At 55.6% G+C, this 16795-nt stretch overlaps 2 protein-coding genes, 1 long non-coding RNA gene and 1 other non-coding gene across 18 annotated transcripts; 2 read left to right on the top strand and 2 right to left on the bottom strand.

Moving 5' to 3' along the window:
* PBXIP1 (PBX homeobox interacting protein 1) lies at window positions 1–11547 on the bottom strand. Of its 15 annotated transcripts, none has more exons than XM_081494606.1 (13): window positions 11484–11547; window positions 9104–9190; window positions 6658–6784; window positions 6337–6401; window positions 6095–6263; window positions 5897–5992; window positions 4385–4615; window positions 4241–4264; window positions 3868–3950; window positions 3427–3555; window positions 2656–2827; window positions 1602–1722; window positions 1–1133 (listed from the first exon to the last, which is right to left on the bottom strand). In XM_081494606.1, exons 2-13 carry the CDS (start codon window positions 9152–9154, stop codon window positions 1052–1054), a joined length of 1350 nt encoding a protein of 449 aa, XP_081350732.1. In that variant the 5' UTR covers window positions 9155–9190; window positions 11484–11547; the 3' UTR covers window positions 1–1051. The 15 variants fall into 15 exon arrangements, with proteins under 15 accessions (XP_081350732.1, XP_081350729.1, XP_081350727.1 ...); XM_081494603.1 differs by lacking the exon at window positions 11484–11547 and adding exons at window positions 10184–10316; window positions 10721–10790 and having other exon boundaries at window positions 1602–2827; window positions 5897–6010; window positions 6095–6266; XM_081494601.1 differs by lacking the exons at window positions 5897–5992; window positions 11484–11547 and adding exons at window positions 9907–9995; window positions 10184–10316; window positions 10721–10779 and having other exon boundaries at window positions 1602–2827; window positions 6095–6266.
* On the top strand, window positions 1054–16022 carry LOC145507632 (uncharacterized). Its single transcript, XR_014054980.1, has 5 exons — window positions 1054–1358; window positions 1706–1837; window positions 11111–11208; window positions 13451–13555; window positions 15704–16022. It is a non-coding gene; the product is annotated as an uncharacterized LOC145507632 (long non-coding RNA).
* Window positions 7268–7403, top strand: LOC145508136 (small nucleolar RNA SNORA51). Its single transcript, XR_014055395.1, has one exon. It is a non-coding gene; the product is annotated as a small nucleolar RNA SNORA51 (small nucleolar RNA).
* PYGO2 (pygopus family PHD finger 2) lies at window positions 12385–16646 on the bottom strand. The gene is made up of 3 exons (XM_081494639.1): window positions 16302–16646; window positions 15791–15840; window positions 12385–15160 (listed from the first exon to the last, which is right to left on the bottom strand). The coding sequence occupies exons 1-3, from the start codon at window positions 16402–16404 to the stop codon at window positions 14093–14095; spliced, it is 1221 nt and encodes a 406-aa protein (XP_081350765.1). The 5' UTR covers window positions 16405–16646; the 3' UTR covers window positions 12385–14092.
* Between the last annotated feature and the right edge of the window lie 149 nt (window positions 16647–16795).

Raw genomic sequence — 16795 nt, 5'->3', positions numbered from 1 at the left:
TTTTGTTTACATTGATTTATTTACAATCCTGCTGGAAGAGTCCCCAGCCCTTCAATCTCCCTTTTTGGGGATTAGAAACCCAAGGTTCCCAGGGATTAATTTGCCCAAAATCACTCAACCTGGATTTGAGCCCAAAACCCACTTGCATATTTCTACATCTCCCAGGGATGCAGCCAAGACAGCTGTGAGCAAAATGGGGAGTTCCAGCTCAGAGGACCTGAGGTTTGCAGGGAGGGTGAGGGGGTGACGGGGAGAGGAGAAGGTGAGTACCAGTGCCTATGAGGTGGTGGGTCTGGGCTTCCCCTGTGCTTAGAAACAGTCCTAAGTGACAGAGCCCCCACCCAATGTCACAGCTCCTACAGAATTTTATTGGAATCTGAAACTACAGTTCACAAGCAGAGGTGAGACCACGTGAGGAGCAGGGCTAAAAAGGGGACTTCTATTCCCTTGGGATAGCTCCTTCCAAATCTAACAAAACCCCAGGGAAAGCCTTCATGCTGGGCCTCCAGCCAGACAGACAAATCGAATCCCAGGGTGCATGGGTCAGTGTGTGCAGCCAAGGGGCCCACTCTGGGCCCCCCTACACACACACACACACAGACACACAGACACACACACACACACACACACACACACCAGCTCTCGGGCTTTAGAATCTGAATTGCCCCCATACCTCATATCCCACCCTACAGGCACACACACACATACAGACACTCACACAGACACACACACAACACACACACACCAGCTCTCTGGCTTTAGAATCTGAATTGCCCCATACCTTTTACCCCCACCCTACCCTCCAAAAAAACAACAGACTTCTCTCCCATCCCCCCTTCACAATCTGGCTGCAAGGGTCACAGCCCTAAGAATTTGCATTCATTTGCATAGACAGCAAAGCAGCTCCAGCTAAGGCCTTTTTGTAGCAGAAGTGGTATCAATGCAGGGCTGGGTGATCTCCACTCTCCTCTGTGAAGGACATCCAATGACACCAACCGAGCCGAGGGAGGTGGCAGTTTAACGGTTCCCAGGGGATAGATAATGCGGGGCCTCAGCCTCGGCGGTGGGGGCTGTGCTCCTCCCTGGGCCCCACAACTCTGGAGTTCTGCAAATGTTTGTCCTTCTTTCCATACCTGTGGGCGGCAGGGAGTGGAGGCAGGAAGAGGCCTTTAGAGAACGTCATGTGATGAGAAGGGGGGCCCCCTGAGAGGGGACTCTGTTCCCCCTAAGGCAGGTGATACAGGCAGCCACCATCCATCAGACTAGGGGGAGGGGAGTGTGGCCAGGCTTGGTGTCCCAGGACAAGACCCCAGCTGGGGCGACGGGAAGCAATCTCTCTTACCCCCCAGACCACACAGGTATGGACAGCACAGGGCAACTTGGGAGGAAAAAAACTCTAGCCCAAAAGGGGACTCCCCAGGACCACTCTGGGCTGAGCACAGGCTCAGCTTTCTGCCCTCAAGAGACAAAACCTCAAACTGAACACCCCGAACTCAGGGCCCTGGCTCCTTCACACACACACACACACACACACCCTGCCCCACCATCACCTCCTGCCCCCTGCTCTGTCCCACTGACCCAACTCCCCCACAGCTGCCCACCTCTTCTTCAGTGCTTTGTCTCCAAAGAAGTGGCTGAAGATGAAATCCTCAAAGTCATCCACCTCATCGTCGTCACCTGTTTGTCTCACTGCCACCTCCTCCAGGCTGTCCTCCAAGGCGTCTACAAAGTCACAGAAGCGGAGGCGGTCGTGGCGGAAGATACCATCCTCACCGAAGTAAGCGGGAGAGAGGGGCAGCTCCTTGGTCAGCGGCCCAGCCCAGGGCAGTCGCGCCAGGTACGTCCTCAGCAGAGAGGCCAGCTCCTGTTGCCGCACGGGGGCTAGCTCTATGCCAAAGAAGGCCAGGCCCTCCTGCCGGGCACACTCGTGCACACCTGAGCAGCCCTGGGGTGCCTGGTACTTGTGCCTGGACAGCTCTGCCCAGAGTGGCAGGGGGTCATGCCTGTCTTTAGCCCCTTGCTTCCACCGAGGGTGTTTCTGCCTTTCTCTGGAGGGGTGGGGGCTCCCACTTTTCCTGGGGGGCTCCTTGGAACGCTGTCGCTTGCCATCCTTCTTGCTGGCCCACTCCTCCACCCTTGGTTTGCCCTCCTTCCACCTCCCTGCCAGCTCCCTGTCCTCCTCACCCCGCCAGCTCTTCTCCCGGCCAATTGCCTCCTTCTTATGTTTCCAGTGCTCGGTCTTCCAGTCCCCTTGCCTATCCCACCACTTTTCCTTCCCACTCTGCTCCCTGGAACTCTGGAAGTGAGGCTTATGATGCCAGGCCTCTGAGACATTGGCAGGGACCCCCGGGCGCTGGCCCCAGTCCTCCAGGCCCCGCAGCTTCTGGGCCAGACTGTGACCCAACTCAGCCAGGCCAGCCCGAGCTGGATCCCCTCGGCCCGCATCCCTCAAGCTCCGTTCCAGGTCCTGCTGAACAGACCCCAGCAGCCGCCGCTGCCGCTCCAACTCTTGCCTTAGTGCCTGGGCCTCAGCCTCTAGCTGTTTCTTTTGCTCCAGGAATCCAGGGCTTGGCTCCTGCCCTGTAGGGCCTTGCTCCTTGGTGACCTTGCCAGCCTGTGGGCCTTTGCCCCAATGGAGACACAGCCCATCTGCACCTTGGACACAGTCAGCCTCCAGTCCCTGAAGCTGGGCCCGCAGCTGCTGCAGCTCTGACTCCAGGGCACGCTGGGAGGCCTCGCCCTGCTGGAGGGCCCCTCGGAGCCGGGCATTCTCCTCTTCTAGCCCTTTGGGCTGATGCATCAGGCTCTGAAGCTCTTCCTTCTGGGCCTGGGATGGGAGTAGGGATAGAGGGCCCAGGGAGTCGTCAAGGATGGGTCCAGTGCCTACCACCCTAATTCCATTCCATTATAGCCTTTATGGCCTGAGAGACTCAGAGGATTTGGTTCTCATCTCCCACCCCATCTGCACCCTTCACCAGACCCTGGGATCCCCAAATTCCACCACAGGCCTTAGCTCTGTCTGTTTATAAGCCCACACTTCTTTAATTCATCTAAAGAGAGCCAAGATACGGCTCTCATTGCCCTATTTCTACCTCCCATACCCAGAACAGATATTATTAACTGATCACAGCACTTCTTTCCCACTGAGTCTTGGCATGTTCTTCAAATCCTTCTCCACACAAGGCTCCAGGTAGACCATGCCAATCAAGCAGAGGTGGCATGCCACGTGAAGCAGATATGCCAGTCCTGGCCTAACCCTTAGCATGCAGGATAGGAAGAAAACAAGGAAGATGACTGGACTCTAGTGGGAAAGGGAGGGGGTCAGGGTATATGGGTGAATACAGGAAACTTCTTTGGGGGGAGGAAACTGGACAGACACGTGGCCTAGGGAGGGTGTCTAGCCCACCCCCTCCTGCTTGTGCCCACCTGCAGCTGGGCCTGTAGTAGTCGGATGTCCTGGTTCTCCTTGGCCAGCTTATCCAGCAAAAGGGCCATGTTCTGCAGGCTGGGGACACTGTCCAGGAGCTCTGAGGTCTGTAGCTGCTGTAGTCCATCCTAAGGGCAAAGGTGGCTCAGTTAGTAAAGAATATGCCTGCAGTGCGGGAGACCCAGGTTCGATCCCTGAGTTGGGAAGATCCCGGAGAGAAGGGAATGGCTACTCACTCCAGCATTTTTGCCTGGAGAATTTCATGGACAAGAGGAGCCTAGTGGGCTACAGTCCATGGGGTCACAAAGAGTCAGACACGACTGAGCGACTAACATACACACACACACACAAGGGCAAAGGAGCCAGTCACCCCCGCCCAGCCCCACAACCCAGACAGCCTCCACCAGGCCCCTCACACAGATGGAGACAGTCACACATGCCTGCCCATCCCCCACAGCCTCCAGCATCTCAGTATCAGACTCCATATCTGGCAAGACCTGCAGGTCCACTTCCTCCAGGGGCCCTGTGGGAAAGTGGAATCCTGAAACTGGCCTCAAGGCACACAGAGCCTTCTCCTCCTCCCCTCCCTGCCCCCTCCACCAACACACACACAGTCATTGTCCTGCCCTGGACGGGGTCCAGCAAGGTAAAAGGTCAAGGGTCACCCTGAATAGCTGACGTAAGGCCTATAACTGAGCAAAAAATGTACAGCCCCCAGCATCCCTACTCCTGACCCAGAGAACTGCCCCCACCAGCCTCCCTCAGGGCTGGAAGGGGACAGACACAAACTGGTCAGGGCCCATCCTCACTCACCACTTTCAGACTCTGAGAGACCACCTGAAATGGAGACAGAGAAGTCTGGTCAGGGCCTCAGAGGCGGGGGCAGAATGGGGTCAGAGTGCTGCAAGAGGGGCCAGAGTAGAGGCTCAAGGTGCCAGTAGGGGAGGGACCACTCACCAAAGAGGAGGATCCCCAGGCCCAGCAGAACCAGGAACCCAAGGAGACACATGTTGAGGGAGATGCCCAGCTCCCCGCCTGCACCCTCGCCCTGGGCCTGGTCCTCCACACCCAGTGTGGCCGCGGGCTGAGGAGTGCAGGGCTCCCGGCCCCGCCGTCTCCGCAGACCCTCCACATCCACATCGGTGTCGTCCTCACTGCTAGAGCGGTGGGCCTCCTCCCTGATCCAAGCTGGGGGGAGGCAGGGGGACAGGGCAGTTAAGGCAACTGGAGAGACGGGACAGACAGACAGACCAGAACCAGAGGCAAACACAGGAGACCCCCAGCCCTGATCACAGAGGGAGCACATGGAGACCCTGCCCACATGTGCCTGGGCATCAGTGACTACCCCTGCCCAGTGTGGAGGCTGAAGACCAGTCCTTTCTACTACAGACAAGATACAAGAGCAACTTTCATCCTAAAAGAGCCCTCCTACTCCCACCTGTGCCTTCTGCCCTGGTTCTGTCGGAAACTTGGCCACGCCCTCTCAGTGTCTCCTTTCAATGCCTGGCTGCTCCAGGTCCTAGAGGCAGAGGTCTCCCTGGCACCATTTCTGCTTTTCTGCTCCTCTCATCACACACACAATCACCCACTCTCACCCACCCTGCCGGCTTCCTCCCAGAGCAGATTGAGTCCCTCATCTGTAGCTCCCGACTGGCCTCCCTAGAGCTCCAGGCCTGAATGTCTGACCACCTCCTGGTCACCTCCACCTGGCTGTCCCTGGGGACCAAACACTCAACACACTGCCCTCCAACCTGGTTCTCTCCTGGCGCTCCCCTAACGCAGGGCAAGACGCCACTGCTCCACCGAGCCAACCTCAGCCCTCTCTCTTTACCTCCCATGCACAGTTTGACAACATGACACCTAAACATCTCAGTGGCACATGCCTCATATCTGCCTTAGTTCAGGTATTCCTCAGCTTCATCTGACTGCTGTTGCCTCCTAAATGGCCCCAGACCCCGCCTCCCCCTTCACCCTGTCACCTCTCAACAGAGATGGATTCACACACTCCTCCTGCCACCAGCCTTGGACGCAGCCTCCTCAGTACAGGACAGGGGAACCCAGCCCTTTGTTGATGCTGCAGCCTTGGCCTGCAGTGTTGTCTTCCTCCTACCCTACCTACTGAAAGTCCACTCTTTGCTCAAGGTTCCACTCAAATGTCACCTCCAGTGTGAACCTTTTCCCCAACTGTCCCTTCCTCCCCCTTCCCCTCGACCTGTCCCCTGACTATACCACCCTCCCCTCCTTCCTGTGGGGGCACTTTAATCACACCACCTTTGCACCCTCACAGGTCTGACTTGCACCTTGGCTCAGTCTAGTCCACCTCTTACACAGGCCGTGAAGCCAACCTGCTTTCCCTGAGCTGACTCGTGGAAGGGACTCAGGGAATGAGAGCCAAATCTAGAGGCAAGTAAAGAGGAGGCCCCACAGTAGGGAGGAAAGAGTTGACCAGACCTAGGCCCTGCCACTTACCAGCTGTGTGACTTAACTTAAGCCTGAGTGTCCCCAGGGATGATGGTGGTGAGGATTCACTGATACAGCTTAAGGAAGGCTCCAAGCTGCCAAGTCCTAGGGCATGGACCAGAGCTGTGCTCGGCAGTGATGTCTGTCTATTCCCACTCCAACACCTTCTAGAAGGATAGTGACGGGGGAAATAACGAGGACTCTCACCTGTTTTGGGGGATGAAGGCAGGCTGCGGGGGGGGCTCTGATCCCCCAGGTCCTGTGAGTCCGGCTCCAGGCCTACCACTTCAGGGGTCTCCTCCTCCAAGTCTCCCCGGGCCTCTGTGTCTCCTGGGCCGGGGGGCTCCATTCCAGGGTCATCACCTTCCAGGATACCCTGCTGCAGACACAGCTGTGAGCACTTCCCACTTCCCCTGGCCCTCCCTACTTCCCCCAGGGAAGGTCCTCACCTTGGCCTCAGCCTCCTCTGACAGGATGGGCCCAGATTGGGAGCTCTCACTCTGGGACACTGTCTCTGTGGTGGGAGAAAAGACTCAGGAAAAACACCACGGCTCCCCCAGTCGAACATACTACACAGCTCCCTGGCTCCCACAGGCCACGACCAGGCAGGAAGGGACAGGAGAAAGCCAGGATGGGATAAGGGAAGGTTTTAAACTGAGATCAATGCTGGGAATAAGACCAAATGGCCTCCCTCTCCCTGAGGAAACTGGGAAACCCCAGAAGATGGAGGACAGGTGGCTGCACCGCCCCCCTCAGTAGGGCCCTGTTACCTTCTCCATCCAAGGTCCCAGCTAATTCCTCAGCAGCTGCCTTGGAGGGGCTCTGAGGGGCCCGGGCAGCTCTCTCGGATTCTGGGTCCATCCCAGATTCAGGGCCCAAGGTCTCCACAGGCAGGCTCTGGGGGCAGGGGTGCAAGCAGAAGGGCTGCTCTAGAGGAAGGACAGCAGGACGAAACCAAGAGCACGGGGTGCTCTACTGGGGTGCCTGAGACCAGCCACAATGTTCAGGGATCCCAGCCCACACCTTACAAATACATAATACACTCAGTAGTGGTTGCTCCAAAGTGGGGAGGGGGCAGGGGTCAGCTGGCACTGTGACATCTCCACTCGACACAATGTTCAGCCATTCCCTAACTTCATTTGCTGCTCTGAGGAACTTTTGGAGGCCAAGTTTCTGTGAAATGAAAACGCACCCCTGGGGACTTTCCTGGTGGTCCAATGGCTAAGACTCAGGGTTCCCAATGTAGGGGTTTGATCCCTGGTCAGGAAACTAGATCCTGCATGCCACAACTAAGACCCAGCACAGCCAAAAAAAACAAGCAAATGTTATTTTTAAAGGAATCCTATATTTACAGGATTAGGTTAAAAATTAATTAATTTCAGCCTCCTGGTACTTAGTACAGGCTGTGTTCTTACACTGACCGTATAGAAAGAGGAGTCAGAGTAAACCCACCCCACATACACCTCAGCCTGGGCAGGCACTTTGCCTGGTCTGTATGGTGAATGGGAGGACATGGAGTTGAAAAAAAAAAAAAGAATTAAGTTATTCAATCAGACATTAAACTAATTAAAAAAAAAACAGTACCACTGGCCCAAGGTACTGGACCACTGTACAAACCTGGCACCCCACCACCACCTCCCCAGAGAAGCCAGCTACAACCTGGGTCTCCCTCCCCACAAGTGACCAACTCAGTAATTGGCAAGAGAACCAAGTCCCCTGGAGCCTAAGGATCACAGTCCCATCCCCCACAGGCTTCCCCACAGTTCTCCTCACAACAGGCCACCTGCTCCATCTTCCCAACTTTTCTGGCCTTTCCCGTTCTCTACACACCCCTCTCCCAGGAGCTGATGGAAGCCCACCTCACCCCAGCCACAACCAGCTGTCTCCCAGAGTGCTCTCAACCCAGCCGTCTATAGCCTCAGTCTCTCCTTTTTCTGCAAAAGCCCCCTTAGCAGGCCCACCACCTGCTCATCCCATCCATGGCTCCCGCTAAACTTCCAAGAATAATTCTTGACCTTAATACGTTTCTTTACAAGATTCTTTTTTAAAAAGATTTTTTTTAATATGTACCATTTTAAAAGTCTTTATTGAATTTGTTACAATATGGCTTCTGTTTTATGTTTTGGTTTTTTGGCCCCAAGGCATGTGGGAATCTCAGCTTCTGGAACAGGGATCTAACCCACACCCCCTACGTTGGAAGGCAAAGTCTTAACCACTGGACCGCCAGGGAAGTCCCTCTTTACAATTTTCAGGTCACCTTTTTCTCACAGTCCCTCCTACAAGGCAAGAAACATGACTCCTCCTCGTTAAAGGGAGGACAGCGAGGCAAAACAGCTGGTCCGAGGTCCCCTAGCTGTCTGCAAAGGCAGCCAGGGCTCTGGCTGGGAGCGCAGTGTCCTCCGCTCTGCCAGGCAGCCCTAGCCCATGGGTCCTGCTCCAGCGTCATAGTGAGGGCAGCTCCTTCACTCCCCATCAGTTTCTTCAAGGCCACTCAAACCTGACATCTCTAACTCTAAAATCCTCAGCTACCTCCCTCCCTGTGGGATGAACACACCAAGTCCTTGAGAAACTCTCCAGCCACTCCATCCCCCATCCTGCCAGCCCCCTTCTCAGTGGCTTTGGGGCACAGGAGTCCACTGGGTTCTCATCCCACCAACTATGACCTAGACTGCAGGACCTTCAAAACACTCTCCCCATGTTCCCACACAGCCCACATAGTGGCTGCACCCGCTGCCCATGGCAGCGATGGTCCTGACCCCTCCAGCTCAGACCCTGCCCACTATTTTCCATCAAAGGGAGGCCCAAATGCCTGAGCCAGGCCCTATAGGCCTCTTTCAGAGGCTCGCAGGCTCTGATCCAACCTCACTTCAACACCATCTGGACCACGTCTCCACCTCCTCCAATGGACCTCCTCAGTCTCCCCCCAGCACAGCTTCCCTATTGCTGCCTCAGGACCTTTGCTAATGCTGGTCCCCCCACCAGAATTTCTCCCCTGCTTCTCATAGCTTACCCCAACAATTCCCTTCTTTCAAGCCACGGTCCAAGTCCCAACTCCTGGGGCCTGATCGTTTTCTCCCTGCTCCTGGAATTCTTCTCACAGCCAACAGGAGGTGACACGTGTGATCACCAGGAGCAAGGAAGGAGGACAGACCCAGAAAGCAGCGCACCCTGGCCAGAACCCCCATTCCATATGGTTCCCAGGCCTGCTCTTCCTACCTCTGAGCCGGCAAGCACCCAGCTATTGTCCGAGTCTGGGCAGGAGGCCATCACTGCTGAGGTCCCCGCAGCTGCTGAGGCTGCCACCTGCAGAGAAAGGCTCTCTTAGGGACTCCAGCTCCCTTCGGGGGACGGGACGTGGGATGCAGACAGCAGCCTCAGCTGGGTTCCAAGAGTGAGGGCTGGGCAGTCACTTCCAGAACCAGCCTGGTTCCAGTCCTTCTGACCCCAAAATCTGAATTCTTCTGGGCAGTATTTGCCTTGCAAATCAGAACCTACCAACAGCTGCAGTGAAGTTTGCCTTTCCCAGGGACCAAAAGAGCCCTTGGGAAACTGGGAAATGGAACTGACCTTGAAAGGTCAGAGGAGCACAGGGCTGGAAAAGCTCTGGGAAAAATCCAGGCCAACTCTCTCATGTTATAGTCAGGGAAAATGGAAGGCCTGAAAGCTGGCTGACTTGACTTGCCAGCGATGAATAGCGAGTGAGAAGAATGAGGAACAATCTGGCCCTCCCTTCACCTTCCCAGGCTCCCTCACAATCCCACCTCCCCGCCCCCAGGGCCTAGAAGAGAAAAGTCGATGGCCTTCATCAGCCACAAGTCTCCCACCAACCCCTCACCCACCGTTAAGTCCTTTGTATGGTCTAGTTTGGGGTCCTGTTCACTGGCTACACAATGGAATCAATCACCTAAGATTCTGATATAACTGAGTTCAAGGATCAGGCTCCGAAAAATCTCCCAAATGATTCTCACGTGCAGCCAGGGTTGAGAGCAACGGCACAGCTTACATCCATCTGAATGTACCTTTAGTAAATTTCCTTGTCACTCTCCATTCTAGGTTGTTTCCCTTCTTAGTAAACTCCAGCGTTTCATCTGAGGAAACTTGAAGGTGACTAGGAAAAGGGATTTGTGGCAACTATCATGTATACAGAAAGCACTTTACCATTTGCAAAGCATGGACAATAACCAGGGTTGTGGTCCTATTTCCTGCTCATCTGCTCTGACATGGTGGAGTAGGGGTGGGAAATCATTCCAGCTTCAAAAGCCTGACACAAAGCAGGATAAGAAGAGAAGGACCTACCCCTCCCTCCGTGACCAACACTATCGCTCCAGGCTGGCAACTGGGACCTGGCATAAAGCTGAGGGGTAGATGAGCTGAGCCCCTGGTCTTGGACTGTGATCCTTCAGAGGCTACATGACTGCTTGCTGAAGGGCTAGAAGGATGGTAAGTGGAAAAGGATCCTGAAAGGAAATCCTGGGGAGAGGAAGTTAAGTCTGGGGTAGAAGTGCAGCAGTTCTACTTTGGGAAACCACTACACTTCCCCCTTTCAGTAAGACACACCGTGGGAGTCCTACACAGTGCCTCCCAGAGACAGGCACCCATCCCACAAGGAGATAAAAGAATGGCTGCAATGACTTCCCCACACCACAGTCCAGCAGGACACCCCTGGCCAGCTTCTACAGGCTTCCACAGAACCATCACTATGCTGCCTTCTGGTCTCAGGCCCCACCCCCGCCACTCTGTCATCATCTCCCCATCCCCAGTTGCTGCGTGTGACTCTTAACAGGTGGCGGCAGGAAGGAAGTGGCAGCAGCTTGGGCTGAAGTCCCTGTTTACCCCTGGCTGTGTACAGCCTGCTCGGGTCCTCCAGAAGCAGGCACTATGGCAACCAGGGTGATGTCAGACCCACTGTCTCCATGGAAACCAGAAACGGTATTTGGGTCAACAAGACAAACACTTCTGAGACCCAAACAGAATACAGTCTGGAACCTCTGCACTCAGGGTTCCAAACCCTGGTTGGTACCTCTCTCTTGGTTGGATTCACTGAAGATCCCATAAGTTCTCCCTGTTCCCCCCAGGCCAGCATCTCACTGCCTTATTAGGAAGTTCTTTCTGCTTTCTAATTCCCACCCTTCCCTGCTGCTTTCAGATCTCTTTCTTTTCATCAACCTCTTGGAAGAACACCCACCTCCACCCCCTCCTCACTACTCCCTCTCCTTTTTTCAGGCAAGATTCAACAAAAACATCCTGTAAGGACTGTCAGGGACTTGTGCTATTTCCACAAGACAGCTAAAGGGGGAGCTCTGCCACTCTGTTCAAAGCTGGTAAGTTTCGTCCAGCTAATTTCAACCCCTCTAAGAGCTGTTCCCCCAAACCTCTAAAATAAAGCACCCAGGGCCAGAAAAACTTGTCTGGGAGACCCAGAGCAAGTTCCTGTTTTGGAAACGGCCGCCCATGATCCCCCTCCCCCCCGGCCCAGAAGTGACAAACAGCTCTATAGATCCTGGGTGGAGCTCAACCCTTCAACGTTCTACCCTTCCTCTCCTCTATCTTTCCTCTCCTGGGAATCTGTGTTGCCCCTGCCCCGCTAGGGCATTACCTGACCCAGCTCTTGCTTCAGTCTTCAGCTGAACTTGTTGCTGCCTCTCCGGCTTTACAGCCACAAGAAAGGAAGGTCACGTGACCGAGAACTGACCAATGGAAAGTCAACTTCCCTGAGGGGGTGGAAACTTTTGGCCAATGACAGCTAGACTTGAGAGCCGCGGGGGTGCCGGTGGGGGGCGCCTGCAGAGCCCCTAAACCTGGGCTTACCACCCGGTGGGACACTGGGGTTCCAGCAAACTCAACTGGGGGTCACTTCCCCTCCTTTTCCAGTGGCTAAACAATTTCTGAAGGGAAGACCCAGAACTGAAAGGCAAGGGGGTGGCATGTCCAGGACAAGGAGTCAGGTTGGTCCCAGGATAGACAAGAGACAGCTGCAGGATGGGGGAGGAGAGTGGCAAAGTGTGGGTTGTCCCTATCCTCACCCTGGCGCGATTGTTTAAGGATGCCACAATTCTTTTTTAAAGGGGGTGGGGGAGGGGGGCTGAAAAGCATCATAAAATGCAATCTGCTAGACCAGGGCAGCCCCTTCCCCCACCTCTGGAGCTACACTTGACCCCCTAACTCAGGAGTGGGAGTGGGGCAGTACACCCAGAAGCACTAATGGCAATTGTCTCCCTGAAGCCTTGGAGCCGAACATCCTGCTTGGCTCTAGGCCTGGCCCAGGAATGTGCTCAGAAAGGAAACTTGTTTCTCACAGCAGGGACACAGGGAGAGGTGGGGCAAAGAGGCCTCCCCAGGCTCCACAGCTAGTATTAGATCAGCTCAGGGGCCTGACTCTTCCTGCTATCCCCACTTCCAGAGACCCTGGGGGTTCCTTGTCCTCACCCCCCAACCATCCTCCCCAGCAGTGACTGACTCATTGCAACCTTGTGCACACCAACACCAAGGAGCCCGGGTGTCGATCTTCCAAGTCATTTTATTAATCCAACCGTACAAAACTTTCCCCACATCTCTGCCACCCCCACTTTCTTCCAAAAAAGCAGTGGCATGAGAGGGAGAGAGGGATTGACCAGACACCCCTCCCATCCCCAGCCAGGAGCCATCTTACAAAATGCAGGGCGAGGGGGACCACAAAAACATCAACAGATAAAAAGAGGGGCAAACAGAACCACAAACACAACACAAAGTTGAGCAGTGAGGGAGTTGCCATCTCTGCTCTTGGATGGCAGGGAACACTGGAAGAGAAGCCCAGAGGCCACTCCCTTCTTTCGTACAGCCTCGAAGGCTGCATGCTCCATCCGGGGAAGGCAAGAGTTCTCCAGTATACCTGTCTTCTCTTCACATGTATAAGGTCCCAGGAGAAGTGGGGGCAGGGGACCACCAGCTCCTCTCAGGGCCACACCCCTAGCCTGCCTTCCCTAACCCACTTGAGGAATGTGTGCAGGAGCTGTAGGGAACAGCGTGCAGCTGTGAGGGCCTCCTCATGGGGCCCCAGGCCCATCTCTGGCAGCAGTGCTTAAAACATAAAAAATAAAGCCCTGGCACAGATTTTGGCTGAGAAGGATGAGAACAGCTCCATCACCGGGCCAGAGAAGATAGAAGAACAGCAGGGAGAGAGGGAAGCAAAAACATCCAGGCTCTGGACTGCATTCTAGTACCGCAGCAATGAGGGTCCTGTAGACTCCTCAACCCATAGGCTGTGACAGGGATCCTTTTATCAGGAGAAAAAATGAGGTATAAGGGCTCTGCGCCTTTTCAAGCTTTCCTTCCATCAAGGCAGGGAACTCAAGGCGCCAGAAGTTGAAGACCAGCGCTTAGGCGGGGAGGAGGGGTGTACAACCACAGAATCTGGGCTCCCAGGACAGTCCAAATGTCAAATATTCTGGTCTGTCAGACCACACATCCCAATTTTTGGCAAAAACATGGTCATTAGGGAAAAAGCACAAGAGAGGCTGAGAAAGGACCAGGGACTTTGGTATGAGGGAGATATGTCCTGACAGCATCTTACCTACTGTCTCCAAGCCCCAGATCACCAAGAACTGCCATAGCCACGTACTCTCCTGCTTCTTCAAGCTATTTGGTTTCTGAAGGGGGACGAGTTGGACAGGTGAAGGAGACACGAGGAAGGTAGGAAAAGGGGAAAATCTCCATTTATTCCCTAAAGCTATCTCCCAGCGCCCATGAAAGGGCTACCGCAGAGATGGGAAGAGACCCCAACTCCTCTGGCCAGAAACCTTTAATACTGGACTCCAAACACTAAGGCTGGAGCTGTGGAGCTAGAGAGGCATGTTAGGCACAGGTGTTGGGGACATCCATCATCTGTAGAGGGGACACCCCTGCCCTTCGGATCTTCCTCCAGCCTCTTTCCTCTTGTAGCTATACCCCTGGGTTTCCAGAGATAGCCACCAAAAATGGCTCTGCTTGGCAGGGCTTTGGTTTCCTGAACCTCTGTAGATCTCAATGCTTAAGTTTCCACAAAAGTGAGAGATACAGGCTCTTCTGCCTGCCCATCTCAGTTCCTTTTGCTGCCCCCAGGAGCCACTGGGTTTCTGCCCCATGGGGATGGGAAGCCGATGGAAACCAGGACCAAGAGCCAGATAAGAAGGCAATCACCCTGGAAGAGCAGGGAGGAACATGTGCACTTCCCTGGGCCCCTGGCCAGCATCACCCATCGTTAGCGGCCACCAACTGCCCCATGCCCTCACGGATGTAGACAGACTGAATCTCCTTGGTCTTGAGGCAGAGATCGCAGGCCCAGACAGCAGAGGCCTCGGTGGTCAGCAGCCCATAGGCACTCTCAGTCATGCCTGTGCACTCACGGTGGAACCACTTCTGGCAGGAGGCCTCACACAGAATGGCATCTTGGTCGTCATTCACCTCACTCCGACAGGCACCACATGGATACACCAGGCCTGGGGGAGGCTGGGGTCCTGAGCCCCCACCTGCCTTTCCAGGGGGTGCCAGGCTGTTGGCATCTGGAGTGCCTCCACCCCGCGTGCTGCTGTTTGGAGGAAAACTAGGCTGATTCCCATTAACAGCAGCAGCCGGGGAACCCGAGTGGGGCTCCTGGGGAAAAGCAGTGGGCGCAGGGGGATTTAAGGGCTTCCCCCCATCCTCACCACCAGGGCCAGGAAAGCCAGGGTCCGGACCAGGGAAGGGACTTGTGTTGGGGGGCAGGCTGGGAAGCCCCTGACCAGGTCTCTGTAGAGGAGAAGGGCCAAAAGGTGCTCCTGGCTGGGCAAAGCGTTGGGGGAGAGAAGGGGGGCCCAGCTCCCCTCTGGGAGGTTGTCCCATGGTGGGTGAGATCATGGGGCCAAATCCCCCCACTGGGCCTGGCATCATCTGCCCACCAGGCGGGCTAAAGTTCTGACCCAGAGGCTGGTTGAAGGGTTGGCTCGGAAAATTCATGTTACCTGGGGGTGGATAGCCAGGGCCCTGGGGGGGCATGTTGAAAGCAGGGCCCATGGGGCTGGGAGAGAAAGGGGGTGGCTGTCGACGAAGAGGCTGAGGACCTCCTCCACCCCCAGTGCCATAGCCTGGGGGTACCTGGCCTGCCATGCCCCCCTGGACACGGAAGCCCCCAAAAGGGACGGGACTGCCAAGGAATGGAGGGGCTGCGCCCCCCACCTTAGGGGCTCCGAAGTCATCCTCAAAAGGGTTGGATGCAACCAGGTGATCCACCATGGGAGTTGGGGGCGGTGCAAACTCCGTCAGGTGTGAGTACGCAGGGCCCTGGGGAAAAAGATGAGGGAAAGAGGATCATGGAGGGAGACCCAGAGCTAAAGCAAGAGAGCACCAGAACCGCAGTACATGGTTTTAGAGGCTGGTATCGGCCAGTTCAGGTGGACCTTAGAGGGCAACAAAGAAACAGAATGGAGAGCACAACCAACATAGTGCAGTAACTGTTTTGAAAACAGGCAGAACTACACTGGAATCCTAGTTCTGACACTGAGTAACCTCAAAGCCCTGGAGCAGGCATTGAACTGGTTTAGGCCTCAGGTTTCTCATCTGTCAAACTGTGACAATGCCTATCTCCCAAAACTGTTGAAGCATTTTAGCACAATCCTTGGTACTTAGAAAAGGTTCAGAGAAGTGATAGCTGTTATCATCATGGGGGAATCAGAACAGGACAAACAGGAGAGGACGATTCTAATGCCCGCTGATAAAATCTCTGGTCAAATCATCTCATCCCTACCCTACTCCCCAAATGTTATAAAACTGAAGGAAAAGGACCAGAAAAGGAGTAAGAAAGACAACTTTCTCTTCTCTCTGCAGCTGATGCAAGATGAAGACACTGGGGTGGCAGAGCAGAGAACCCAAAGGGGCTACCAGAAATTACCGCCACAACCAACCACCATTCACCTGAGTATTTGACTTCCTTCGCTTCTTTTCTGGGCTCTTCATTTGAAGACCTGGAAAGGCAGTAAAAGGCAGACACAAACAAGTTTCCCTGAGGTTTCCCCAACATCCTTTCTCCCAAGCATGATCTAGGAGACTCTTCTAACTTCAATATACTCTTGTTTATTTTCTTAGTATCTACTTTGTCAGATACTAACAAAGGTACAATATGAAGAATAAACGGGATGCTACACTCTCAGCTGCCTCTTCCTTTAAATGAGAGACGTCCCCATCTCTTGACAGCCTCAGACTCCCAAGTGGCTCCTTCATTCCAGGTGCCCCAAACTCTAGGATCGGCGGTCAGTGACCCCTCGTTCCCAACCCCTGGAGGGCTTCACCCACATATCCTTTCCACTGAGCCTCCCCTCTCTTCAGGGCCCTCAGCCTGAGAACCGCCACCTCCCCGGCCCACCAGCCCTCCCTCCAAGGTGCGAGAGTTCTGAGCGTCGCCAGCCCCAGCCCTCAGCGTTCTCACCGGCCTTGCCCTGCTTTCTCCCGGTGCTGGGCGGCGCAGGGGGCGGTGCGGGGCCGCCACCTCCCTCCAGCTTGTCCGGTGGGGGCGGCGCCGAGGCGGCCATGGGGTGGGGGACCCGGGTCAGCAGCGGCGGGGGACGGGCGTGCCCTCGGGTTGCACCATGGCCCGGAAGGGAAGGCAGGGGCGGCGAAGGCCCCCGCGCAGCAGCAAGCCCGAGGTGCGGCGAGGCGGGGGTGCCGAGCCGCGGCGCCAACTGCACGCACGCCCGGCCTCACCTCCCGCCTGCGGCCGCAGCCACAGGAAGCGGAATTCGGCGTGGCAGCCACCACTGCGCCCGGCGAGAAGGGGGAGCGAGGCCCGGGCCAGACCCTCCCCCGAGCGCTGGGCGGGCAGGACCGTACCAAGGCGCAAGCCTGGGGGAGGCCGTCTCCAGCCCGGGAGCGCGGCGTGCCGGCTCGCAAGGGGAGACGTCAGCCGTCGGCCCTGCGGCTGGG

The sequence above is a fragment of the Giraffa tippelskirchi genome, chromosome 5 (genome assembly GCF_054371585.1).
Source record: "Giraffa tippelskirchi isolate mGirTip1 chromosome 5, T2T-mGirTip1v1.2.pri, whole genome shotgun sequence".
NCBI classification, from domain to species: Eukaryota; Metazoa; Chordata; class Mammalia; order Artiodactyla; family Giraffidae; genus Giraffa; species Giraffa tippelskirchi.
Note: the sequence above shows the minus strand (reverse complement) of the source record. Positions and strands in the feature narration are given on the sequence as shown.